Below are 27394 nucleotides of genomic sequence, written 5' to 3'. Positions count from 1 at the left end.
TTCTACAATTCCAATTATGTCCGGTTCTTTTTCTTTCAAATAATCATTCAGTTCATTCAATCCTGTTATCAATCCATCTATATTTGTGTAAGACACTCTTAGTTTTCTGCCACTTCCATTGTGTTCTCTGTTTCCCTTATGTTTTTCTTTAGTATGTCGAACTGCTTTATTTTCATGTTCACTACTCTCCAATAGAATCTCTCTTTCTCTGACTCCGTTCTTTCCTCGTTTTTTGCCTTAGCTTCAATTCTTTTCTGCTTTTCTGCCTCTCTTTCCTCCTTATTCATTTCTCTTTTTATCCATACCTTTTTATATTGATCATTTGTTGCTAGTTTCCCTGTCTTGGATAGAATTTTCTCTGCCGTTGTTTGTGACCTGAATTTAATCTTAATTGGTCTGGTCTTATCTGTACTATATTTTCCGAGTCTGAATTTTTCCTCAATTTCATTTATAATTTCTGGTTCATCTTCCTGGACTAATTTTAATAAACTGCTTACCCTTTCATTTTCCTCCTTGATTCTTGCGGTTCTATCTGGGTTATGTTTCTCTTCCATTCCTAATATAATTATACATTTCTTTTTGTCAGCTAATTCTCTTACTATATTCTCCTTCTGTCTCATCACTTTAATAACTGAGTCTTCATTATGTTCTTTCAATTGCTGTTTGACTATGTCAGTGAATGAAACCTTATTCCCTTCTTGAGTTATTCTCCAATTTTTAGCTTCTGTAGCTATTTTCTCACTGTTTTCATTACTATTCTTCTTCAATTTCTCATTCTCCTCCTTTACATTTCCTAACTGTCTTTTTAGGTCCTCTATTTCTTCAGTTAAGTTTCTGTTAGCCTTCTCTAGTTGTTCCAATCTTTCAATTCTTTGGAGAATGGAGCCTACATTACCTAACTTACGTTCCAAGTCCTCGATCACCTTATCAACTCTCTCCTCTAGTCTTATCAGTCGGGGGGGGGGGGGTTGTGTCCCCCCCACCCTCTTTAAATCCCTGGAACATATTCTCGTCACTTTCTACTGTATTTCTCCTCTCTATACTTCTAATCTTTACATTTTTATTTGCCATTTCGTCATCCGGTGGTCGTTTCATGTTGATCTTCCGCCCGTCTGCCTGGGCCAAGTCCTCCACATCCTCATTATCTTCCATTTCCCCAGTAATCCCTCCCCCTCTCCTCTTTCCTTACTTTCCCACTACCTCACGAGCAATTTCCCCCCCCCCTGCAAATACAAAAAGGCACTTCTCTTTGCGTTGGTATCCTCAATCTGCACTTTTCTTCAGAGCGTTCGTCAAGCCGTCCGTTCGTTGAAAGTGTGTGTGTGTGTGTGTGTGTGTGTGTGTGTGTGTGTGTGTGTGTGTGTGTGTGTGTGTGTAAAAAGTTATACGATTTTATTCTGTTTAGAAGTGCTGATTCGTAAAGGGTGAACTTGGCAAGCATTAGTATTCTTTATTGTCCTCCACTATCATTACATTCCATCGTGATATTTTGTCCTCCACTATTATTACATCCCATCGTGATATTTTGTCCTTTGACATTACATCCTAATGTAGTATTTCGTCCTCTATCGACATCATATCCTAAAATGATATTTTGTCCTACACTGACATAGTGTTCTACTTTATTGCTATACCCTGCTCTATTTTCCCCCAATACACTCTATTTCCCCTTCCCTTTGAGTTTCTATCCCCAAAAAAGGAACTAGTTCATTACAAACTCCCACAATGAGGTAAGAACATCTTTGCCTCTGCGAGTAAGGTGGATCCCATCAGAAGCATAAAGGTCATGATGCCTGGAAAAGAGATACCAAGGATCAAGAAAGCGATATCCCAGTTGCGTGCACAATCGTGATATCCTCTCATTGATCCCTATGGCTCTACTGTTCCAACATGAGCCTGCGTAGATCCTCGGAAGGTTCCCACAGACTACGTGACGGCTCCCACGCTCCTTCATCTCCTGAAGAATGTCTTTGTAATTCTGAACAAGTTCCTCTGATCTCAACCTACCCACATCGTTACTTCCCGTATGAACAATCGTAACCGTGTTCGTTCACACTTGCTCCCTGATGGTCTGGATACAATCGGCGATCCCACAGCTAATTTCCAAAAAGGAGGACACTGCATATCGATTATTATAATATATATACACACACACACACACATATATATATATATATATATATATATATATAATATAATAAAAAAAAACTGAAAGTGAATAATATTTTTCACTTCTAATGAAACCGACAAAAACAAATACATGTATTTCTAAGTTACAACACAAACAAAACCTAGTTGTATCCCCACCTTGATTGCCAAACTCTTTGGCTCAGTCAAAGTTAAACAAAGTCTTTTAGACATTTTCAGACTCCTTAACCTCATAAATTAATTGCCAAACCACACTGCACCGTGGCCATCCTAGAACTGCAGCTCAATGTATAAGATGTGAATCATGCAATCACGCGTTCACAACATTGGTCCTGTGTAGTTCCTGTCTACTTTGGCTGCCGAGCTCCAACGTTGACCTTGGCCTAAGTACTCCCACATGATTTAATTGTACTGCATTATTGTATACCTAGGGTTATTAATTTATTTATTTATTCTTTATTCATTTATTTTTGTCACACCCCAAGAAAGGAGGACAAATGCACGTCCGGCGTGAGGTTGCGCCGGATGGAGGACAAAGTGCTCAAAAGGAGGACTGTCCGGCCTAAAGGAGGACGTCTGGCCACCTTAAATGTAAGTATTTTGAAGGGATGCACAATTCCCTGTCTGACATGTGTGTTTATACACTACATTGTTTTCACTGTTCTCTGGGGTGGGTTGTATTGTTCCTCGTAATGAATGACGCACATCGCTTCGATGGATGTTACCAGTCTTTTTACACATGTCCCTATTCAAGAAACGATCCTTCGACAATTACTTCTCGCTTGTACTAAAGAATTCCCCTTTTACTCATATCGAGGAGACTTGTTTCAACAAATTGATGGAGTGGCTATGGAATCCCCCCCTGGGCGTCCTATTTGGTAATTTTTATATGGGAGCAGTCGAAGAACGTGTATTTGAAGGAACAAAAAGACTTAAGGTGTATACTAGATACAATGACGACTGCTTCCTCTCTTTCGATGCCCCACAAGACCTTGCTCATATAGTCCAGAAGTTCACAGAAAAGTCCGTCTTACAATTTAGTACGGAATCAAACACTCTCTTTCCTTGACGTCCTCGTTGATATCAACGACACCAAAATTAAAACCTCCGTATTCACTAAGGCCACTAATAACGGGACTGTCATGAACACCAGGGGCGAATGCAGCAGCAATTACAAAAAAAGGTGTTGTTACTGCAATTGCCAAGAGCCGTCACATACTGCAGCACCTGGCAAGATACTCATAACGAACTTGAACGCATTAGGCAACTCTTATTAGTTATAAACAGCAATGGGTTTCCCGATGCCGTACAATGGAGATTCCCTAGATTGGTGCAAGATCTAAGAATATAAGGTCTAACCACTTCCGACCGAATTTCGAGGGAGTTGGCGCAGCGGGCCCGTGAACGTCACCTGGCTGTTCAAAGTGGGGTTGGCGGGTCCTATAGCTGTCAGTTGAAGCTGGTCCGTCGTTCGAAAATGACGTCGCCTTCGCTCGCACTGCTCCACGCAATTAGTTATATTCTGACAAATATTATATAAAATATATATATAAATATATATGAAATATTATAGTTCCTGTCTATATATATGAATATATAATATATATGATATATAATATATATATATAATATATAAAATATTATAGTTCCTGTCTTCCTTGGCGTTTCACAGTTTTCTTCAGTGTATCACAAAGAGAAAATGGACTCAGCCAAATGACGTCAGAAGCTGCGCAGAAGAATTCCAACGGTCTGACCTGTATATTTAGACCTTGGATTGGTGGAGGTCGCGCGCGATGGCGATTCCGGTGGGCATGTATCCAAATGGATACACAGAATAAAAAATTAAAATAAAATATATACATGTGTTTTTTGTCCATTTAAAGGTACTGTAATATAAATATAGGGTTCGTAGAGTCCTGCTAATACAAAATTAACGTAATTCCAATATAAAAAATGACAACTATGAACAATTGAAAAAAACTTTGACAGAAAATCAAAGTATTAAGATTATGTGTTCCCGAGCCTAATATAAGAGGAACTTGGTAAAAAAAAAACATTATGAAAATGACCTACATATGTCAATTTATTTCACACGAAACCTATAAAACCTCAATTGTACAAAAAAACCTTTGTCCTGAGTAAATGAAAATGGGTGATTTTGGAAATGCATTTTTATGTGTAATGTGTAAAAATGATGCATGTAATTATTTTTCTTTTATGAAATTGTGTTTCTATGTGAAAAACATATTCTTTGTATCAAATTGCACTTACATAGAGACGGAAGTGGAGTGTGAGAGGGGGAGGGGGATTGGTGCGTAGGCCTATGCACTGAGGGAGAGGAGGTAACCGGATGTGGAGTGTGAGAGGGGAGGGGAAGGCAGGATGTAATGACCTGCACTCAGGTCCCCATGAGGACCTTCTGAGCATTCAATAAATGTCTCTGGCGATGCAAAAACTATAGATAGGTGGTGATGCGAGCACTGTGCCATCTTGGTACTCTCTCCTAGAACCCTCATCCACAGTCACGATGGTTAGATTACTTTCATTTATTGTCTCCGCCGTATTATCACAACCACGTTGAAACTCATGAGAGTTTACATGCTGTGCTAACTCATCTTCAGTGTAGTATATAGTACGTTTCATTTTTAGTTACGACAACCTAAAATGAAATTGAAAAACTACATAATGACAATTCCTTCTCTATTATAGAGTTGTGTATACAATTATAGTGTTTTTTATACCTAAACAATACACAATTTTTGTTTCTAAGCTACCATGTGAAGAAATATAATGATGTGACTTTCCCCATCCGATGTCAACAGTCGTAACGTAAACGGTGGAGGTGTGCCAATTGGATACACACTACCTTAGCGGGGCTATATTATATATGCAGATGGGGTAAAAACATCATTAAAAGAAAAAATATAATCAGTACTGATAACTCAAACAATAAAAGTTACCACATAAGCATTATTAATTAAGGACACAAAAGCCCGCGAAAATTTAAATGCGAAGTGTGTATCCAATTGGCACACCTCCACCAATCTAGGGTAGGTTCATCGAAACAAAATGACAATCTAGAAATTATCAACATCTTTTATAAGATGTTTTATAATGAACACAACAAAGAATAGAAAAAGGCTATTCGCAGAATAGTTAAAAACGGAGTTACCCCAGCACACAATATTAAGATAAACTTAGTCTGCTATTACAAACCAAATAAAACCGCGTCAATCATTATGAGGAACAATACAGCTAACCCCAGAGAACAAAGTAAAAACAATGTAGTGTATAAACACATGCCAGACAGGGAATTGTGCATCCCTTCAAAATACTTACATTGGATTCACCAGAACTTCTCTAAAAAAAAAAAGGCTTTATCACCATCGTTACAATGGTGGAATTTTCGCTCACTACACAGCACAATATGACAAAAGACCACAAACAGCAGATTTAAGAAATAATACTTCAATCATTTAACGAGCAAATGATCACCGCAGACTACAAATAGTAGAAACTGTTTTAATCGAAAAACTCAGACCACCTTTATATACACAGCAGAATCAATTGATACTTATAAAAAAAAATGATAAAAAAAAAAACGGACTAGAACACCATAGTGACGGTTGGACATAAAAGTTACGGAAAAAAGTCCACTCGGTGAGGTCACTCTCACTTGTGAACATATAGACTAAGAGGATTAAAATATTTATTATTACCACCCAGCTGAAGAAGATGTAAGAGACCTCGAAATCTGCAGATACTGGTTCACAGATCAATATCGGAAACTTCCGCTCCACATTGAACAATGAGGAAAAAAAGGTCTTCCGCAATTTTTAGCGATCAGCTACACAGAACGTCAGCGGCTATCCAATCTAACAAAAATTGTATCAGAGAGAAGGTTACTGCAAGAACATAGCTTTTGTGATCATTAAGATTTTCAAGCCTATCCATCACGTCAATGTGTCAACTCTCGGAAAGGAATATTAATGATAATGAATAGCTACGCATTATTGAAAAATATTGTATACTTTTGTTTCACGTTTATATTCATATATATATTTAGACGCCATAACTTTTTTTTTTTGCATTTTGTATATTTATATGTCTATATTTATATAAGAATTTATATATAGACGCCATGATTTTTTTTTATGCCTGTAAAACCTTTGGGACATTTCACATTACCCAAAAGTTTCCATAAATAATTTCCTGGTTTTATTTCGTTTTTTCTTATTAGATTGTTACATGAAATTCAATAGCCTGTAATTAACATTTTGTCGATGATTCATTCGCACCATCACTAACACCTGTAAACCCCTTCAATTTCTCAACATTCTGCAAGAGGTGTAAGTTTCCCATTCTCCTAAGAAGATCTGTATACCTGGTAGGGAGCGTTGAAGTAATACAATAAGTTACTTATTTTTTGCTTTTAATTCCAGTTTCTATGTATTTTTAGAAATGCCAAGTCAAACTAGATTATTAGTCACATATACTAGGTGTGAGAGTAAGTAAAGTAAACGTATTTTGATACAACCGGACCTAGTAATCCCTAACGATTCCAGTAGAACTGTATCACTGTTTCTTGACTAAATGTAAACAAACGTTACCTGTTGTTTACATACAATGCAAAACTCACCTGAACTCAGGGCCATCTGGGTAAATGTCCATAAAACTCGTAAGAAGAGGGAATGAAGTTTTATTTATCGAAATCAGCAAACCTTAATTGATTAATGGATTATTTTTTTAATTATTCCTCGGTTCAAATAATATAATATATTATATATGCTCGATTTAATAATCCCCCACCCAAAAACCCCGATTTCCCATAGGTCCCCCCAAGATCGTTGGGGAGATGTAGGCATAAGTTGAAAAAGTCATTACTTGAAAACTACGCATTTGCGACGGAAATGATGTACACCATCAATCAATACACAACATATCTCACCAGAAACACATAGATCACATCAGAAAATAGTTGGTTAGGTGAAACTATAAATTGTCCTAGATTAGTCTTCAGGATACATGGTGTCCCATAAATGTAGGCCCACTAATTTGTGGCTATGTAGTTACCTGTGATAGGTTGCAAGAACGTAAACAATAAACATTTACTGAAAATGGGGTCTTTCTATTGAGACTTTTTTCAGAATTACCTCATTCAGCTGGATGAAAGTACCTGGTGCTAGTTAGAACATCTGCAATAGGTGTCATTGGATTTAACTTAGTAGAAATGTTATAAGTCACATTTTTTGTAAGCCATGGAAAAATCACCCTCCGTCCTCTATTATAACCTGGCAGTCAATCCAGATTAGCTTGACCCGTAGGATAGTCAATCATCTTCTTTCTGCAAGGTATATTGTTGTATTGGTGCTTTGTTCATGGCATTAGAATGATCAGGCCTTGTCTTTTCTATATTCCCTTGTGCTCTTAATTTTACTTAACATGTCCTCTCCCTCTTGTGTTCTTTATTTTGCTCATCTTGCACAGTATTCTGGAGTATATCATGTATACATATGTATGGATGAGCACTCTTGTTATTAATACGAATTAATGTTTAAAAAAAAAATCATCGACTTCATTTCCAATATTCTTAGATGGAAGCCAAACTTTTGTGTATCACCAACTAACTGATGCCTTCTCATGACTTTCATTAACACCTCATATCGGGTATTGACTACATAATGTTTATGCTCTCAGTACTATAGTGACATCTTCATTGACCAGAGTTGCACAGCATTCTTTTAGGATTAGAGGCTAATTGATACTCAGAAAAGAATGCTGATCACTTTTAACTTTTACTGTCCCTCTTTTCTTCAGTATCTCTTTTACTGCCTCTATTATTCCACCTCTTTAACATAGTATTGTTCCAAGGGAAAAAAGTATATTAACAGCACTTCACAACTTTCAGTATTCTTTTTGGATTTTTTTTTTCCACATCTAGCCTTATGTCCTTAATGTATATCTCCATTGTTACTCATCAATATCTTGAGCCTAACTTTTACACATCCTCACCACATGGTGTGCTATTTTGATGCCAATAATTAGGGGTTTCTTCAGAGGTGAACAAAATAACCTGACAGAGCCAACTGCCACTCCATGTGGAAGTGGTGAATGGAAGGTACCCCTTCAATACTGAGGGGATACCACTGAGACAAATTGAATGGCTTGGCGACATCCAGAATATGTGCCATGGTTGGGAAGTATTGGTATCTTACATAGAAACTATATCAACATGAGAATCTTTACATGGGATAGTCTAAATATGAAATAACCTTAGTTATTATTATAACTATAAGCACTTTAGTTAACTATTGTATCAACATTGCATTGCAATAAATAGTTAAAAATTACCCAGGGTTAATTCTTATATGAAGTATCATCAAATTATTTATTAACTCTTGTATAATGATATGCACCACCTAGTAAGATCTAGATATCTAAATTGTGTTTTTAATTTCAGATAGAATCTATAACACTGATCCTGACCAAATTAAGGCACTGATCAGAAACCCACTAGGGGTGCAAAAGTGGCTATATATGACACCTTTGCAAACAGTGTGGCATACCAAGGCTGTATACAAAAGCTATATATTGTTGCATTTATACACTTAGGTGATGGTTAGTGTGATTGGAGATATGTTGATACTAGGTCTTTACCTTAGCTGACCATCAAGCAGAAACCAGTTTAAATATACAGTAAGTCCTCGTTATATGGTATATATGCATTCCTGAAAACCTTACTGCAAATTGGAATTACCGTATACCGAACCCATTATAACATATAATAATAGGATATGGCAGACGTACTTTCTCCCTGCTCTTTCCTCTTCAAGATATCTAGCAGATACCATATCTGTGAATTTTTCTTACCGTAAATAGAATCGAGGGTAGTAATTACCGAATACCGTAACTGTGAATTTACCAGATAAAGAATTACCGTATAAGGAGGACTCACTGTGTATGAGAATAGATTGATAAGAAACTGGCAATGGATATTTACATGAGTTGGTCATGCAAAGGGAACATTAACCACTTCAGTACGAGTCAAATTGTCGCATGCAGCATTGGCTGACTTATAAATGATGCATCACACAACTTGCATTATAAAATACAAAGTCACTGCTCTTTTACTCTGAGTAATAATAAACACAGAAAACATGATCAAACCAGTTCACAGAATCCAGGGGTAACTCATGTACACCAACAAAAAAGATATATAATCTAGACGCCGATGCTAGCATCCTCATGTACCCACTTGTGCCTCATGATGCCTATGGTGTCATTGCACTGAAGTGGTTAAAAAGAGTCATCTTCGTGCCACCCATCTTGACATCCTATTTGCTTTCCTGCTTCCATTTTAAGGAGTAGACATGAGGAGCATTCAGACTGGGCCCAGGATTCCCATACATGAATTTCATCTGTACATCCTCCACCTTCATATATAAAGAAAACTGACATCCAGCAACAGCTCCTCTCTTACTATTTTAAGCCATCTTCCCAGATAGATCTGTGGGAAGGTCCAAAAATCAATGCCAGTTGGAACAACTGAATAAACTGAAAATATGCATTGATAGAATCTAGGAGAAATATAAAGTTAATAGGAATTTTTGTTTTCAGTAATGATGTGCAGTGGTGGTGTCATTCCAGACTGGTTACATAATGATGGGAAAGTATTTCAACAAAAACTGCTCATACCAGGAACAAAAAAACGCAAGCTCTTTGGTTTGTCATGATTTTCTTTTTCCTTTTTTTGAATGTGTATGTAGGCTATTGTATGTTATTGTCTTATTGATATTTTGCTTCCTATTAAAATAACTAAAGTGGGATGGATAACATGTATGAATACAGTAAGAAATGTGAATATGAAGTAGAGAATGGGGGTAAGAAGGATGCTGTTGGACAGGGAAGAACAAATATGGCTTAGGTGGTTTGGACATGTGGAAAGAAAGAAGAAATTAAGAAAAATTAAGACTGTGGAAAGAAGTGGATAGGTGGGCTTGAGAGGAAGACCAAGAATGAGATGGATGCATGGGATGAAGGGTTTTGAATGTATGTGGGATATCTGTTGAGCAGAGAAGAGGGCAAAAGATAAGGGTAGATAGGGGGAGATTGTAAATGGATGAAGGGATTACATGGCTTGAAGGGATATTCTTCTCACCTACTTTGTAATCTATATTGAGTGGATGAGGAAGGGGATTGTCATGTGGTGAAGCAGTGAGGGTAAACTAGGCCTCATTGTAGAAAAACTGTGTCTTGCTGCATTGTTTTATACCTTAGCAGTTGGGGTGGTCAACATGGACAACCATCCCTTAGATGCTGGAATGGAAAGGAGGGTTCAGTGAGTTTTATTTGTTTGTGAAGTGGGTGTGTGCTTTGATTCAGCCACCACCCTAATAAGGCGGAGAGGGCATTTAGTATATTTATATAATATGGCTTCTTATTGTGACACTGCTTCTGATCCAGGGCAGTGGGCAAGATGCAAGGATAACCCATCATCTAGGAGGTGCCAAGATAAGAGGGTGGAGGGGAGTGGAGTATGTTAGGAATGGAATGGGTGGGAGTGGTTTTTATGCCTTTGTTTTTTGGCTACCTCCCTTATAAGGGTGAAAAAGCCTTTGGTATATGTATGTTATTGTTATAAATACTGTACTTCTTTGTTAGCAATTTAATTATTATTTTGACAAAAATTTTCTTTTTAGGTATCTTAGAAAGGCCAAACCTACCTCCATCCATATCACATATTACATATAAGATATTTCTTTGTGGTCACTCCGGAGTTGGAAAGACTTCCACTGTGTGTCGATTAGCAGGACAAGAGGTTAGATATTACTAATTGTTGATTATGTAACAGTTTTAGTTTTTAATTTTATTATGTATTCAGTAAAGGAGCCAAATCTCAAGTCAGGTTTTGTGCAAGAGAAATCCAAGATGAAGTAGGTCTATGTTTTTCCATATGTTGACATATGACTTGCTCTAGTGGTTTTTAATTTTTATACCTACCCTAAATAAGGAGTGAATTTTTCACCCAAATTCAATATATGATATCCTTATCAGCTCCATAATCATTAAGATTTTTCAAACTCCTCTTACTCAACAGGAGTTTTATCACCCTAACTCAGCAGTGTTTTTGTTATTACCCTTAATGAAGTATATGTGTTTAAACTCCCTAGCTAAGCAGTATCTTTTGTGTATTTTTTTAGATGTAGTATTTATTGTTTATCATCATTCCATGCTTTTCAAGATGTTTGATCCATTTATCTTTTACTATATTCCCACATGTTTTCCCTGTTGTACTAGCCAAGGACACTGGTCTATGATTTAGCAGTACCTCTCTCTTACCTCCATTATAAACTTGCTGATTTCCAGTCCAGTAGTACCTTTCTCTCACTCTCTCTCTCTCTCTCTCTCTCTCTCTCTCTCTCTCTCTCTCTCTCTCTCTCTCTCTCTCTCTCTTTCTCTCTCCCTCTCTTTTTCTTTCTCTATCTCCCTCTCTCAGGGAAGTCTTTTTTTTTCTTTCTTTTTTTCCCTCATATATCATGTCATGTAGACTTTTTTTCAGGGCTGTGTCAAGCATTTAATGATTTTCTTCATTGACCTCGTCCATTTAGTGAAACACTACTCATACATTTTTCAACAGATTATAGATACCTCCTGTTATTTTCCTTGTGTGCTTAAAGTGATAGGTAGTCTTTGATTATGATATTTAGGTCCTTTTCCTTCTTTGCTTTTGCCATAATTAATTTCTTATTTCATAATCCATAACCTTTTCTTACTTTGACCCATATTCAGTAATTTGCATTACTGTTAAAATTAATTTTCCACTTCTGACTCCACTCATATACATATTTATCTAATTGCAGTATACAGGAAAAGGAGCAACATTTATTGGCTCCCGTTTCTTACTCACCAATTTATCATACCTAGCCTCAAATTCATGTATAACTTTGTCTATATCCTTGATTTTTAATTATCAAATTTAGATTAATTCATGCATTGTTCCAGTTTGGACATTTCCATGTATTTATGCATCTGTATGGAAAACTTTTTGTTCACATCCTTTAAACATGTATTATTCCTTAATTTGTTCTCATGACCTCTTAAATGGGTGGGAATGATTTTATGCCTTTTTCTTTTTGGCTACCTCCCTTGAAAGGGGGAAAAAGCCTTGGTATATGTATGTATGACCTCTTAAAGCCCCCATATCTTAATATGTTTTCATGACCAGCCCTCCTATCCCTAATCAAGAGATGTCTTTAGTCCGTGTAGTCTATTCCTTTTAGTGACCTGAATACTGTGATCATATTACCTCTTTCTCTTTGATCTTTCAAAGTTGGTAGACCCAGTGCTTTTAGTCTCTCCTCATATAGTTTATCTGCAAGGCTGGGAAACAGTTAGGTTTCTACTCTTTGTATTCTCTCAATCTTGTTTTCATCCTTCACTCTGTGTAGGAACCATAGTGCTGACATGTATTCTAATCTTGGAGGGATCAGGGTATCACTTTTTTCATCACTTCTTCATCCATATAGTGAAAAGCCACTTTAATCTTCTGCAGCAGTCTGTACATTTCTTCCATAATCCTGCTGATATGTCAGTTAAATGACAGGATGTCTTATTTATATTCCTAAATATTTTTCCTCTTTTACTTATGTAATGAATTCAGATCCCAAGGAATAGTTTAAAGATTTTTTTGCAGCTATTGCCCATTTCCAGTACTTTGCATTTTTTAGTATAGAAATTAATTTTCCATTCTTACACATACATACATATACCAAAGGCTTTTTCCCATTACATGGGGGGTAGCCAAAAAGATAAAGGCATAGAAACCACTCCCACCCATTCCATTTCCTATATATTCCACTCCCCTCCACCCTCCTCCCTACCTTTTATCTTGGCACCTCCTGGATGACGGGTCATCCCTGCATCCTGTCCACTGCCCTGTGTCAGAAGCAGTGTTGCAAGACACAGCATATCCATAGCAAGGCCGCTTCATAAATGCGGCAACCCCCCTCTCCGTCCCCTCATGCAAAAAAGAAGACGGGGAGAAATCCCTTTTCCATTCTTGGCTCCATGTAAAAATAGCATGTAGATTTTTTTTGCAGTAGCTTACAGTCCTATTTGTGTTCCACTATTCTCATAATTTTTGCATCATCTACAGACATGTTGGCATAGCTTGTAGCTTCCATTATGTTATTAACATAGATCAGAAACATTATTGGTCCAAACACTAAACCTTGTGGAACCAAGCTTTTCATTGCTGTCCATCTTGATCCTTTACTACTGTCCTCTTGTATCTTTCCTTAAAAAAAAATATCTTTTATCCATTCAAGTAGTTTGCCTCCTAGTCCTCCAACATGCTCATCTATCTATCTATATACAAGTACAGTGAGTCCTCCTTATACGGTAATTCTTTATCTGGTAAATTCACAGTTACGGTATTTGGTAATTACTACCCTCCATTCTATTTATGGCAAGAAAAATTCACAGATATGGTATCTGCTTGTGTTTTGAAGAGGAAAGAGCAGGGAGAAGGTACGTCTGCCATATCTTATTATTACATGTTATGATGGGTTCAGTATACGGTAATTTCAATTTGCGGTAAGGTTTTCAGGAACGCATATGTACCGTATAATGAGGACTTACTGTACCAAGGGCTTTTTCCTCCTTTCCAGGTAGGTAGTCAAAGTCAAAAGGCATATTCCCACCCCCACCCTTTGTACTCTCATCCACCGCCCTCCCTCTCATCTTAGCTCCTCACTGGATGATGGGCCATCCCTGTATTTACCTAGTTTTATTATACGGGAAGGGGAGCTATGGTCGTGGTGACCCGTTTTTGTATCTTGCAAGATCAAGTTTGTTCTTAAATTGTTGTATTGTGTTTGTACACACTATTTCTTCATCCAATTTGTTCCATACATCTATCACTCTATGTGGGAAGCTGTTCTTTTTCAGGTCTCTTCTGTAGTTATCCTTTTTGAGTTTCATTGCATGTCCTCTTGTTTTTCCTCTGTCCTGTTATAATAGGCCTCTCTATCAAGGCATTCTTTTCCTTTCATAATTTTGTACCCTGCCCACTGTGGTGGGCTCATATTTCCACATTAATTGACTGTGAGGCACTTAATCAAAAAACCTTCTGTGTAGCATACAGGAATGGAGAAACTCATTGGGTCCTATCTCCTACTCTCCAATTTATCACACCAAACCTTAAATGTATGTAATGTACATCATAAGTAGACACTTCTGTAGAACAGGATTCAAACCCACAGCTCCAGAAAACAAGAATATAATAAAATATTCAAAATTAAAATGGATCACGAAATTACTCCACCTTTCACTCATTAAAATTTAAAAAATGGAATAAAGGAAATGAAAAATTTCACACCAAATGCCTAGACAATCTATCTATATACCAAGGGCTTTTTTCCTCCTTATAAGAGAGGTAGCCAAGTCAAAGGTACGTACCTACTCCCACCCATTCCACTCCCCTCCACCATCCTTTCCTCCCTCTCATATTAGCTCCTCATGGATGATGGGTCACTCCTGTATCCTGCTCATTGCCCTGGGTCAGAACCAATGTAGCAAGACACAGTACATCCACAGCAAGGCAGCTTCACTTAAGTGGCAACCCCCCCCCCTTCTCTCCATCTCTTATTCAGAAAAAGAGAAGATGAGGAGAAATCCCTTTGGGCTGCGTCAAAATACCATTCACACATAAGCACCCCTTCCCCATCCCCTGCTCCTCCTTTACTTGCATCACAGTATCATCTATACACAGCCACTCTCCACTCATCCCTATCTCCTGCCTTCTCCCTTCCTTGCTCAACAGACATTCCCCTCTTACTCAACGCCCCCTTCACCCCATCCCATCAAATGCCCTGACAAAATATCAAAATACTGCCTAAAATTCAGGCTCAGCTGAAATACAGACCTAACATATACCTTCAACCTCTGAACATATATCATAATCCCAATTCCATAATTCCATTTTAAAACCAAACTGCCAGTAGACCCAACATCATATAGACCCATCTTCCTTTCTACTGTATCCAAACTGATAGGAAGATTGATAGAAAGAATTAAAACCCAACTACCTACCTTCCCGAATAATATTAAAAGAGGATTCCACCATCACAATGCTCACAAATATCACTCATCAAATACTTGACTGTTAGTAACAAGACAGTGCTTCTAGATAGTGCATTAAGAGTGGCAGTAGATATAAGCAGTCTTCAGCAAGATTTGTAGACACAATGTGTTAAAAAAATTTATCACAACAGACACCTACAATGGCAAGAAATGACAGATATACTTCTTATCTGGTAGAGAATACAGAGTGACTCAAGGCAGCTATATATTGGAGACAAAAAGTTTGTACAACAGTCCCCCAAGGATCTTTTATTTTCACCAGTATTATTCAACTTATTCACAAGTGACCTTTCCACCTCAAACCCAAAGTACATCAAAGCTCTTACATATACAGATCACCAACCATTATAACATAGCACAACAACTACAGAACAGCTGCCAAGAACATAAAGAAATACTTAGATGAACTAAAGCTATGGCTGGCTCAAAACTGAATAGAAGCATCACCTTAAAAATCATTGATGATGCTGCTTACTCCAGACAACCATGAATCAAAGAAACAGCCAACAGTCCAGTTGAATGGACAAACTCTGCCACTGAACAAAACTTTAAAAATCCTAAACTTCACATTTGATACACACTTCTTTCAGTCCTCACATCAAGGACTTTACAGTGAGAACAAATAAGAAATTGAATATACTAAGATCAGTGGCAAACACTTGATGTGACCAACAGAAAGAAACCCTAATTACAATTTACAAACAACTCATAAGAACCTTAATTGACCATGCCTCCCTAGCATGGTTTTCAATAGTCAAGAAAACAGACATCCCACAGACAATACAAAACAAAACATTAAGAATGATACATGTATAATAAATGAGTATTACATATACAATAAAGGAGAGTTAGGTATACAATAAATATATGCAATAGCTAAGTAAGAAAGGAATCACTACAGATGCATCAAAACCACTCCCCAATTAATCACCCACACTCAGAAACTAAGTATCTTCTCATAGAACAGTACACAAAAATTATAGACAAAAATATATACAAGAACCCTTGAACCCATACTTACCACCTTATCACATAAGCAGCACAACCAACTGAGTTAGAAAAAAAAAGACTCCAGCATCATAATATGTAGATATCAACAACCTCCCACCAGGACCTTAGAAAAAAAAATATTAAAGCTAGGCATGATAAACTGGGCAAAAGTAAGGTGATGAGATGTACAAGGGGAGAGAGTGACAGCAGACTGCAAGTGAGCATTAAGGGAGAGAGACTGGAGGAAGTGGATAGTTTTAGATACTTGGGTCTGAATGTGGCAGGAAAGGGAGGAGTGGGGGTGGAGGTAGAATGTAGATGGAGAGAAGCAAGTAAATGCCTTGGTGGATTAAAAAGTGTTATGAGAATTAGACATTTGGGATAGGATGCTAAGAGGAGATTATATGAAGGAGTGATTGTGCCGACAGCACTGTATGGGGCAGAAACATGAAACATAAGAGAGAAAGAGTTTGAATGTGTTTGAGATGAAATGCTTGAGAAGTATGATAGGGGTTACTAGGCTAGATAGAGTGGGAAATGAGGAGGAGGAGAACAGAGGTGGAAAGGGAGTTGGGAGATAGGGTTGATGAAAGAGTATTAGGATGGTTTGGACACATGGAAAGAATGAACGAAGAAAGATTAGTAAAAGAGGTGTGGAAGGAGTGAATATGAGGGGGCATCCTAGGATGAAATGGATGGATGGGGTAAAAGGGGCATTACAAAAGAGAGTAATGTCTGTTGAGGAAAGATGGTAGAGGACAGAAGATAGGGGTGAATGGAAAAGGATCGTGTATGGATGATGCTGTGATGCATGAGGGGGAGTGGGTGGGGGGTGAGGAAGTATGTATGAGAAATAATTTGACACAGCCCAAAGGGATTTCTCCCCATCTCCTTTTCTGCATGAGGGGATGGAGAAGGGGGGTCGCCGAATTAATGAAGCAGCCTTGCTGTGGATGTGCTGTGTCTTGCGACACTGCTTCTGACCCAGGGCAATGGACAGGATGCAGGGATGACCCATCATCCAGGAGGTGCCAAGATCAGAGGGAGGGAGGGGAGTGGAATATGTAGGGGATGGAATGGATGGGAGTGGTTTCTATGCCTTTTTTTTTGGGGGGGGGGGGAAAGCCTTTGGTATATGTATGTATGTATGATAAAATGGAGATTAAGAGACAGGACCCCATGAGCTTTGCTATGTTCCTGTATACCACAATTAGGTAAATACCTATGCAACCAGATCACAAAGCAAGTACTCCAAGATCTCCAAAGTTTCCTAACCTAGTACCACATCATACTTCCCCAGACATTAGTCCTATTGAGAAATCACTTCTCTGGCAGGTAAGACCCACACTGACATAACTATATTCAGGCCACCATCCAGCACTGAAGAATTATTAATACAGAATCAGCCTGACCACAGATTCAAATTACCTTAAATACAATCAGCACATAGATAAGAGGGAGGGAGGAGGGTGGAGGGGAGTGGAATATATAGGAAATGGAATGGGTGGGAGTGGTTTCTATGCCTTTTTATTTTTGGCTACCCCCTGTGTAAGGGGGAAAATGCCTTTGGTGTGTGTATGTACAAAGAAAACACTGAACACCACATTCTATAATGCCATTCAGCATATGCTCCTTGAGTGATATGTAGTCCAGGCCAGAAGCTGCTGCAGTTAGCTAAGGGCCATAGGCTATTGATGGATTGACAGAGCACTATTCTATATAGTATAACACACTGTGGAAGTTCTTCATAATCAACCTTGCAAACCTAAACTCTTAATTCAGCTGCAAGGTACAGTACTTTTAGATGCAATAGATATTGCTTTGACATTCTCTAACTGAAAGCTCACAGCTCCACAGTAGATAACAATGGTCCTAAAGCCCTATCATAGATCTCTCTGGAGAGAAATTTTGGACTATTGTCTGCATTACATTGATGTGGGGCTGTTTCTGTATCACCTCTTAAAAAAAAGTGGTGTTTATGGGTATTAAAGATAGTAGGGAGTTGAATCTGTAGCATCCATCTTGTAGGACCACTTGCACCCACTAATATTTTTTATAATATTTAAACTACACAATACAAAACTAGGGCATTGACTGCATGGTAACATGCAGTCAATATTTAAGGGACTATTGAGTGGTGCCCCTATGGACCATAGCCACATGTAATTCATTGGTGTCAGAGTTTTAGATTTGTACTCATAAAGGAATGATAATACTTTTGTGCTCCTGCTGTACTTCTTTAATACTGTTCCCTTGAATGTGTTCTTCACCTTTTCAATTACTCTCTCTCTTCCTGATCCCCTGTGGTGGTGGAGGAGGGTGAAGAAGAAAAAGGCCTCTGTATTTCTCATGCATATTGTAAAATGTGACTAAATGGGATGAAATGAGGGGACTAAGGATCCCCCACCGTGTATGTTCTTTCCACAAAAACTCAAGGAATAAAAGGGTCTGAGAGGAGGACTCCAAAAAGAACCCTGATGACTGGGTCATTGTGCTTGTGATACAAACAGGAAGAAACTGTCAGTATGTTTGTTAGGAGGAAGATAGATGTGTTAGCAGAGGGTGAAACTAAGTTAAAAGGGAGGAGCAAGTTTGAGTTTTGGAGTGTAGTAGGGAGGGTGTCAGGAGTAATGAGTGGCCAAGAAAAGAAAGGCATGCTCTGCTGGCAAGTGACAAGATGGCCACAGGTTGCACATGTGTGTGATTCACCACGGTCCTGAATCGCATGTTGGACTCGTGATCGACAGCTATTTCCATCCAGGAAGAGAGCTCAGCTCATATATGAACGATCTATGGGTAATGCTGTGACTTTACATGCACACTCAACCAACTCCCCGACCACGAGAGTTGAAGTAACGACTTGCAGCAATAGTGAAATTACTTCAGCCCTGGGCGAGATTCGAACCCGGACCACCATAGTGATACCCGGGCACTCTAACCATGATATTAGTAATAAATATACCTTAATAAAGGATAATATGAGTGTGTGATGGAACTTTATTGTATAACAAAATTTCCAAATATGTTCAAACAAAACGTTTTGATAGACAAATGCGCAATAGTATAAAAAGTCCCCCCCCCCCAAAAAAAAAAGTAAATGTGGCCACAGGCCTACATAATCGTCATATATGGCGGAGGTGGAATAGTCAAAGTTTCAACAACAGCAATGGTATGATTAGGGCGTCCGAACTATCGTGTCGAACTTCCCTAAAGTAAAAAAATTATGTGCTGGGTATGTCTTGAGAGCCATACCCCGCAGGACGGTGGTCCCACGTGCCACGAAGCGGCAAGCACCCTTTTATTAACAAGAAAACTATTCTGCAAAAATAAACATTACCAGTGCATGGACTTCCCGGTGACATCTTCGAAATAGTGTTTATAATAAGCCCTTTCGTTCAAATTTCATGATTTTTATGTAGAAATAGTTGAAAAAGTATAACAATGAAGACTGATGACAACAACTTTCATAACTATTAGTAATTTCAAAATGATTGCATATAATAGATTTTTCTTTTATTTTCACTAATCAAAGTCGTTACACCATAGATATACGGTTTTATTTATAACAGTATGTATATTTATAATGTGTGATACATATGTATATTATATTTTATTTCTTCTGTAAATATCAATTCATAATGATTTATTTTTTGTCAAAGGACTAAGAGTTGAGGGTAGACTATAGCATATTGGACTTTACATTTCGTCGATCTTTTTTTGTTAATTTCCAAATAGTAGATATTTAATGAGATTTCATTTAGATTAGTATGAATTCCTGTTCATTAATAATTTTACAGGTATGGGAATATTATTATATATATTTTTGTAAAGATAAACTGAATTTCATTTCTATATAGAAAAGAAGAATACGGCGAATGTTCTCACGATTGTCTGAAAGAGTCACTGTGATTCTTATTAGACGATGAGATGTTAAGAAAATTTGTGTTTGTCGATATTGTCATTGTTTCTGTTTTATTTTATTCCGAAAATCTGTTGTATATAGCAGTTGGTTAGGAAGAGTAAGATAGGTTATAGGACAAAAAAGTTAATAATAGTGTTACAAAAGCGTAGAATTAATGTTTAGTCTATATATTTCTCTGAGAAGAATTGGATTTGCGTGGTTGGGGTTCTGTGTTAGCCCTGGGTTAAGCAATACGAAAGTAAGCATTAAAGGAAAAGGGTCATCCAGGTTATTCCAGTTTGGGGTTATAGTAGACCCAGGTGTAAATGATGCAACTAAACCAGGTGCTCATAAAAAAATGGCCTTATAAAGAGGGAAAAAAATAATAATATATATAATAATGTTAGTAGTGGTAGGATAGTATTGGTGTTATAATATTGAGGGGTCTTAATATCTTTTATATTTTTATTACCAACAAACACACACATTACAGGCCAATGAAATAATTCAAATTAAGAACTCAAATGATAGCAGAAGAAAGACTATCAAAAGCGGCAAATGAAGCAAACAGTGAAAATTACAAAAATGTGTGGATATAAAAGGAAATGAACGAAGAGGAAATAGAGAAAGACGGGGCATTGGAAAATGAAGCTGAGGAAAAAACAAGAAAAGATCGAAGACTTTTTTTTAAGAGAGTACTGGATCTGAGACTTAGAAAATGGAAACATAAACAAAAAAGAGAAGAAAATAAAAAATAAAAGTGTATTCATGTGTGTTCTGTGAAACATTACACACACACACGACTTGTGGCACAGTGGTAGAGTTCCTGGCTGCCGCTATGGCTGTCTGGGTTCGAATCCAGGGCTGAAATAATTTCAGTATTGCAGTGTTGCGAGTCGTTACAAAGGATTACAAAGGCAAAGCATGCCGACAGGAGACCTTTTGATCCATATCTAGGTCGGATGCAAAAAAAAAAAAAAAAAATCATATTAATAATAAATTAAAACTATAACAATGTAAATAACAATTAAAATACATAAATAAATGCATTGGTATAGTTGAATAACAAACAAACAGGTAAATAGTAAATGATAATAAATTGACATATAACTAATAATAAATGAAAATCAGACAGACAAATTATAACAAAACAAAAACAAATAATATAACATAAATTATAATAATTACAGCATCTTACTTAGGTATTTATCTAAATGATTCTTAAAGCTTCGAACTGAACTACATTGCACTACCTGTGCAGGAAGTTTATTCCATTCATTAACTACACGGTTGGCAAAGTTGTTTCTACCTACTTCCAAATTGAATCTATTTCCGGACAGTTTGAGACCATTGTTTCTTGTCTGATTCTCATTCAATGTGAAAATTTGGTCACTTTTGATGTTGTCAATTCCCTTTAAAATCTTAAAGACCTGTATCAAGTCACCTCTGAGTCTACGCTTTTTTAGGGAAAACAGATTTATGTGCTTAAGTCGATTTTCGTATGATTTATTTTTGATATTTGGAATCAGTTTTGTGGCTCGCCGTTGTACCTTTTCCAGTCTGTCAATGTCTTTAATGAGATTCGGTGACCATACGGAAACAGCATATTCCAAATGTGGACGAACTAACGATTTATATAGCTTGTTAATGAGTGATGGACTTTTGAAATCAAAAGATCGCGCAATCAATCCCAGAATCTTATTTGCTTTCTCAGAGGCTGAAATACACTGCTTGGATGATTTGAGGTCGTTACTGATAATTACGCCGAGATCTTTTTCACTATCCACTTTTGTTAACGAATTTCCAAATAACTTGTAATCGTACTTACTGTTATTTTTACCTATGTGCATTACCTTGCATTTACTTGTGTTAAATTTCATTAGCCACTTTTCAGACCATTGCTGTAATTGATCTAAATCTTCTTGAATATCTAATTGGTTTGAGTGATCATTTGCCACTCCGCACAGTTTTGTATCATCAGCAAATTTGGAAACAGTAGATTTTAGTCCATTGTCTATATCATTTATATATACTATGAATAGAAGTGGCCCAAGAACGGAACCCTGAGGAACTCCACTTGCAACATTTTTCCATCCAGAAGTTTTTCCATTTAAAACAACTCTCTGTTTTCGACCTTTCAACCAATTACTAGTCCAACCTAATAGGCTACCACTTATTCCATGCAAAGCTAATTTAGTAAGTAGTCTTTCGTGTGGGACGGTATCAAAAAGCTTTTGCAAAGTCTAGATATATTAAATCTATATTGTTTCTTTTGTCATAATTCGAGATAACTGTGTTGTAGAATTCGAGTAAGTTAGTCACGCAAGAACGTTTCCGTCTGAAACCATGCTGGCTATCATTTATCAAACGGTTACTTTCTAAATGATATTCGATATCATCTCTGATGATAGTTTCCATTATTTTTCCTACGATCGAAGTCAAACTTATAGGCCTATAGTTATTTGGTTTCTTTTTGTCACCTTTTTTGAATATGGGAGTAACGTTAGCTAGCTTCCATTCTCTTGGGACATCTCCGGATATGATGGATTTCTTGAAAATAATTTCTAATGGAACAACAATCTCATTTTTCATTTCCTTTAAGATTCTTGGATGCCAACCGTCAGGCCCTGGTGTTTTGTTAACTTTGAGTTTGTCTATACACCTTTTAATTTTTTCTTTTGTTATATTTACCGTAGTGAGTAAGTTTACCCCAGACTTTTCACAGGTTTCGTGGGCAGAAAGTTGTGTGTGTGTATTTACCTAGTTGTATTTTTAATTTACGGGAAGTGGAGTAATGCTCGTGGTGTCCTATCTTCATATCTCGTTTTACCTAGATTGTTTTTAAATTCGTGTATCGTTTTTGCAAACACATTTTCATCTAACTTTTCTCCAAACGTCTATTACCCCGTGGGGAAAGCTGTTCTTTTTCAGATCTCTTCTATAACTGTCTTGATTTTCTTTCTGTGTCCTCTTGTATCTCTACTATCCCATTTTATTAGATCCTCTCTATCAGTAGTTTCTATGCCTTTCATGATTCTATAAATTATAGTTTCAAGTCTCCTCTCTTTTCTTTGCTCTAATGTCTGTAGCTCAAGTTTTGCTAGTCTCTCTTCATATAATAGTTCTGAGAGCGTTGGTGCCAATTTCGTGATTGCTCTTTGTATTCGTTCAAGTTTTGTGTTAAACATTTTTTGTACTTGGTGACCACGTTGTCGCTGCATACTCCAGTTTTGTTCTTATTAAAGTGACTAGTATTTTCTTCACCATTTCTTCATCCAGGTATGTAAATGCCACTTTGATTGTTCTTATTAAATTATAGTTTCCCCCAAAATTTTGTTTATATGTTTCTCAGGTGACTTATTATTCATAATAATGACTCCCAGGTTCTTCTCATTTTCTACTTTTTTAATTTCTTCCTCTCCCAACCTATATGATCCCACTATTCTTTTTTTGCTTCTTCCAAATTCCATTATACTGCACTTCTTGACATTAAATTCCATCTCCCACTTCCTACTCCATTCCCATACTTTATTGAGATCACTCTGTAGCGACTCACTGTCTTCTAGTGTTCACTTTTTTCAACAATTTTGCATTGTCCACAAAGAAGTTCATATAACTTTCAATTCCTTTATCCATATTATTAATATATATAGCAAACGTTATTGGGGCCAGAACTGTTCCTTGTGGAACTCCACAAATCACTTCATCCCAATTAGAGCGTTTGTCTCTTATCACCACTCTCATTTTTCTTACATGTAAGAAGTCTTCCATCCACTTCAGCAGTTTGCCCTGTATTCCTCCTGCAGTTTCTAATTTTTTACTTCTTATGTGGCACCTTATCAAAAGCTTTTTTCAGGTCTAGAAATGCACAATCAGCTCATCCATCTCTTTCTTGTATTACATCTATTAGCCTTGAATAGAAACACATTAAGTTTGTGATGCATGATCGTCCTTGTCTAAATCCAAATTGCCTTGGATTTAGTACATTTTTTTTTTCTTTTTTTTTCTTTTTTTTTTTTCCAAATGCCTTACCTATCTTATATTGATCATTCTTTCTCAAATTTTAGCTATCGTACTTAGTAGGGTAGTTAGTAGGTTCTTCCTTGTTTCTCCCGTTATATATTTGTACTATATTTGCTCTTTTCCAATCTTCTGGAACTTTACCTTCTTTCAATGAACTGCCTATTTTTTTGTACTTGGTGACCACGTCATTGCTGCATACTCTAATCTTGGTCTTATCAAAGTGACTAGTATTTTCTACACCATTTCTTTGTCCAGGTATATAAATGTCACTTTGATTGTTCTTACATACACACATACATGGCCCAGACGGAATTGCAAACTGGATACTGAAAGAATGTATGGAAGAATTAGTTGACAAAATATATAATATAATTAAATTCTCACTTAAAGAAGGAAAAGTGCCATTGGACTGGAAGAAGGCAAACATTGTACCAATTTATAAGGGAGGTGATAAGGAAGATCCATCTAATTACAGTCTAACAAGCACAAAAGCAAAAATTTGTGAAAGAGTTGTCAAAAACAGATGGGTTAAATACCTGGAAGAAAAATCTATACTGAACCCAAATCAATTTGGATTCAGACAAGGGAGATCATGTACAACAAATTTGATCTGCTTTTACTCAAGATTAATAGACATGATACAAGAAAGAGAGGGATGGGCGGACTGTGCTTTTCTGGACCTGCAAAAGGCATTCGATAAGGTACCTCATAGAAAACTAATAAATAAAATAGAGTCAAAAGGTGGCATCAGAGGAAAATTATTGGAATGGATGAAAGACTTCCTGATTGGGAGGAAAATGAGAATTGTAATTAGAGAAAAATTCTCCAACTGGGAAGAAGTAAAAAGCGGTGTCCCGCAAGGATCAATACTGGGCCCGATTATGTTCGCCATATACATTAATGACATGAATGAAGGCGTGGAGTGCTATATGAATTTCTTTGCAGATGATGCAAAATTACTAAAGAAGGTAAAAACGGAAGAGGACTGCAACTCATTGCAACTAGATCTGGAATTGGACTCAAAAGTGGGAAGTAAAATTTGAAATAAAGAAATGGAGTATAATGGAATTTGGAAAGAGTTAAAACAGATTATCAAAAGATTACAGAATTGGGGAAGAAAAATAAAAAAAGCAAACTTGGAAAAAGATCTTGGAGTGATGATTGGAAAGGACATGAAACCAAATAAGCATATAGATAAAATATTCGGAGAAACCTACAACTTATTGCTTATATGGATGAAGAAATTATAAAAAAAATACTAACTACACTAATAAGACCAAAACTTGAGTACAAAGCATCACTTTGGACACCCAATACCCAAAAAGAATATTAAGAAACTAGAAAGATTACAGAGCGACAACCAAACTAGCACCGACTCTCGCCGAACTAACATATGAGCAAAGACTGTCCAAATTGAATCTACCAACTCTGGAACAAAGAAGAGAAAGAGGAGATTTGCTGACTATCTACAGAATAATGAAAGGAATGGAAGTTTTAGACAGGAACGACTTGTTAGTGTGGGACAATGGTAAAATGAGACACAGAAAAAAACCCGAAAAAGGATAGTTATAGAAAAAACTTGAAAAGGAACAGTTTCCCACACAGAGCGATAAATACATGGAACAAATTAGACAACAAAACAGTATGTGCAAACACTATACAAGATTTTAAGATAAAACTTGTTGCGGAGAGATACAAAGACGGGTCACCACGAGCATAGCTCCCCTCCCGTATATTACAACTAGGTAAATACAACTAAGTAAATAAATACATATATCTAAGGCTTTTTTCCCTTACATGGGGGGTAGCCAAAAAGAAAAAGGTATAGAAACCACTCCCACCCATTCCATTTCCTACATATTCCACTCCTCTCCACCCTCCTCCCTTCCTTTCATCTTGGCACCTCCTGATTGTTCTTATTAAATTATAAGTTTCTCCAAAAATTTTGTTTATATGTTTCTCAGGGGACATATTATTCATGATAATGACTCCTAGGTCCTTCTCATTTTCTACTTTTTTAATTTCTTCTTCTCCCAATTTATATGATCCCACTATTCTTTTTTTGCTTCTTCCAAATTCCATTATACTACATTTCTTAATATTGAATTCCATCTCCCACTTCCTACTCCATTTCCATACTTTATTGAGATCACTCTGTAGCGACTCACAATCTTCTTCAGTGTTCACTTTTTTCAACAATTTTGCATCATCCACAAAGAAGCTCATATAAGTTTCAATTCCTTTATCCATATCATTAATATATATAGCAAACATTATTGGGGCCAGAACTGATACATACAAGAGGCAAACAAAGAGAGTACCAACAACAATAAATAAAGGAAAAGATTACAACAGTGTTTTTGAAGTATGATGGGGCTATGAGGATGGATAGAGTGAGAAATGAGGTGGTGAGGAAGAGAGCAGGGGTGAAAAGGGAGATGACAAATAGGAGTGATGAATACTAAGGTGGTTTGGGTGCATGGAAAGATTGAGGAAAAACTAACAAAAAGAATGTGGAAAGCAAAGATGGAGTGAATTTGAGGGAAGACTAAAAATGAGATGAATGGATAAGGTGAAGGGGGCCTTGAGTACCGGTAAAAGGGGAATGTCTTTTGAGCACAAAAGGAAGAAGGCAAGAGATACGTGTGAATGGAGAATGATTGTGAATGGCCTATAAATTAATCTGGCCCTAAAGGAATTTCTTCTTGTCCTCTATTTTCACTTGAGGGGACAAGGTGGGAGATTCACCTTGTAATTGAAAAGGAAGGGCCCTCCTGTGGATGTGTTATGACATGAAACGGTTGGTGTTATAAATGGGAGTGGGATGGATGGTGGTGATCTTATGCCTTGGATGGCTACCTTACTCATAAAGGGGAAGAAGCCTTTGATATATTGATAATCTGTGTGGTTGGTGGAGTGCAGATGTTTCTAATGTATATTATTTTCTTTATTTGTATTTATGTGATAGTTATTTATACTGTTGTGTATGAGTGATTGCTTAGTTTCTCTTGTTATGTTGGAGAATGGTATGATTTTGTGTTTGTGTTGCAAGTCCACCTTTGTGTTATGTTTTGTCCTCTCTTATCTATTGGTATAGGCTTAAGTAACCAACTAATTAGAAGAGTTAGAAAAGCAGTCTACCAAAGCTACCTTTATTGAACAGATTTTGTTTGAAAGCTGTGACAAACT

The 27394-nt window shown here is 36.9% G+C and overlaps 1 protein-coding gene and 1 non-coding gene across 7 annotated transcripts in view; one reads left to right on the top strand and one right to left on the bottom strand.

The window, feature by feature from the left end:
* Window positions 1-6446: 6446 nt before the first annotated feature.
* LOC143032447 (ciliogenesis and planar polarity effector 2-like) overlaps window positions 6447-27394 on the top strand; it is a 35898-nt gene continuing 14950 nt past the window's right edge. Inside the window, exons 1-3 of one of the 6 annotated variants that reach the window (XM_076197249.1) lie at window positions 6447-6497; window positions 9766-9870; window positions 10848-10966. In XM_076197249.1, coding sequence (XP_076053364.1) covers window positions 9768-9870; window positions 10848-10966 — 222 coding nt within the window. In that variant the 5' untranslated portion in view covers window positions 6447-6497; window positions 9766-9767. Of the gene's footprint in view, window positions 6551-6784; window positions 6808-8635; window positions 8767-9765; window positions 9871-10847; window positions 10967-20304; window positions 20442-27394 lie in introns of those variants that run through there. The other 5 variants (XM_076197247.1, XM_076197248.1, XM_076197251.1 and 2 more) reach the window with 5 other exon arrangements.
* Window positions 19458-19582, bottom strand: LOC143032496 (U11 spliceosomal RNA). Its single transcript, XR_012967118.1, has one exon. It is a non-coding gene; the product is annotated as a U11 spliceosomal RNA (small nuclear RNA).

This window comes from Oratosquilla oratoria, chromosome 13 (assembly GCF_046742065.1).
Source record: "Oratosquilla oratoria isolate Oo_2021 chromosome 13, ASM4674206v1, whole genome shotgun sequence".
Lineage (NCBI taxonomy): Eukaryota > Metazoa > Arthropoda > Malacostraca > Stomatopoda > Squillidae > Oratosquilla > Oratosquilla oratoria.
Note: the sequence above shows the minus strand (reverse complement) of the source record. Positions and strands in the feature narration are given on the sequence as shown.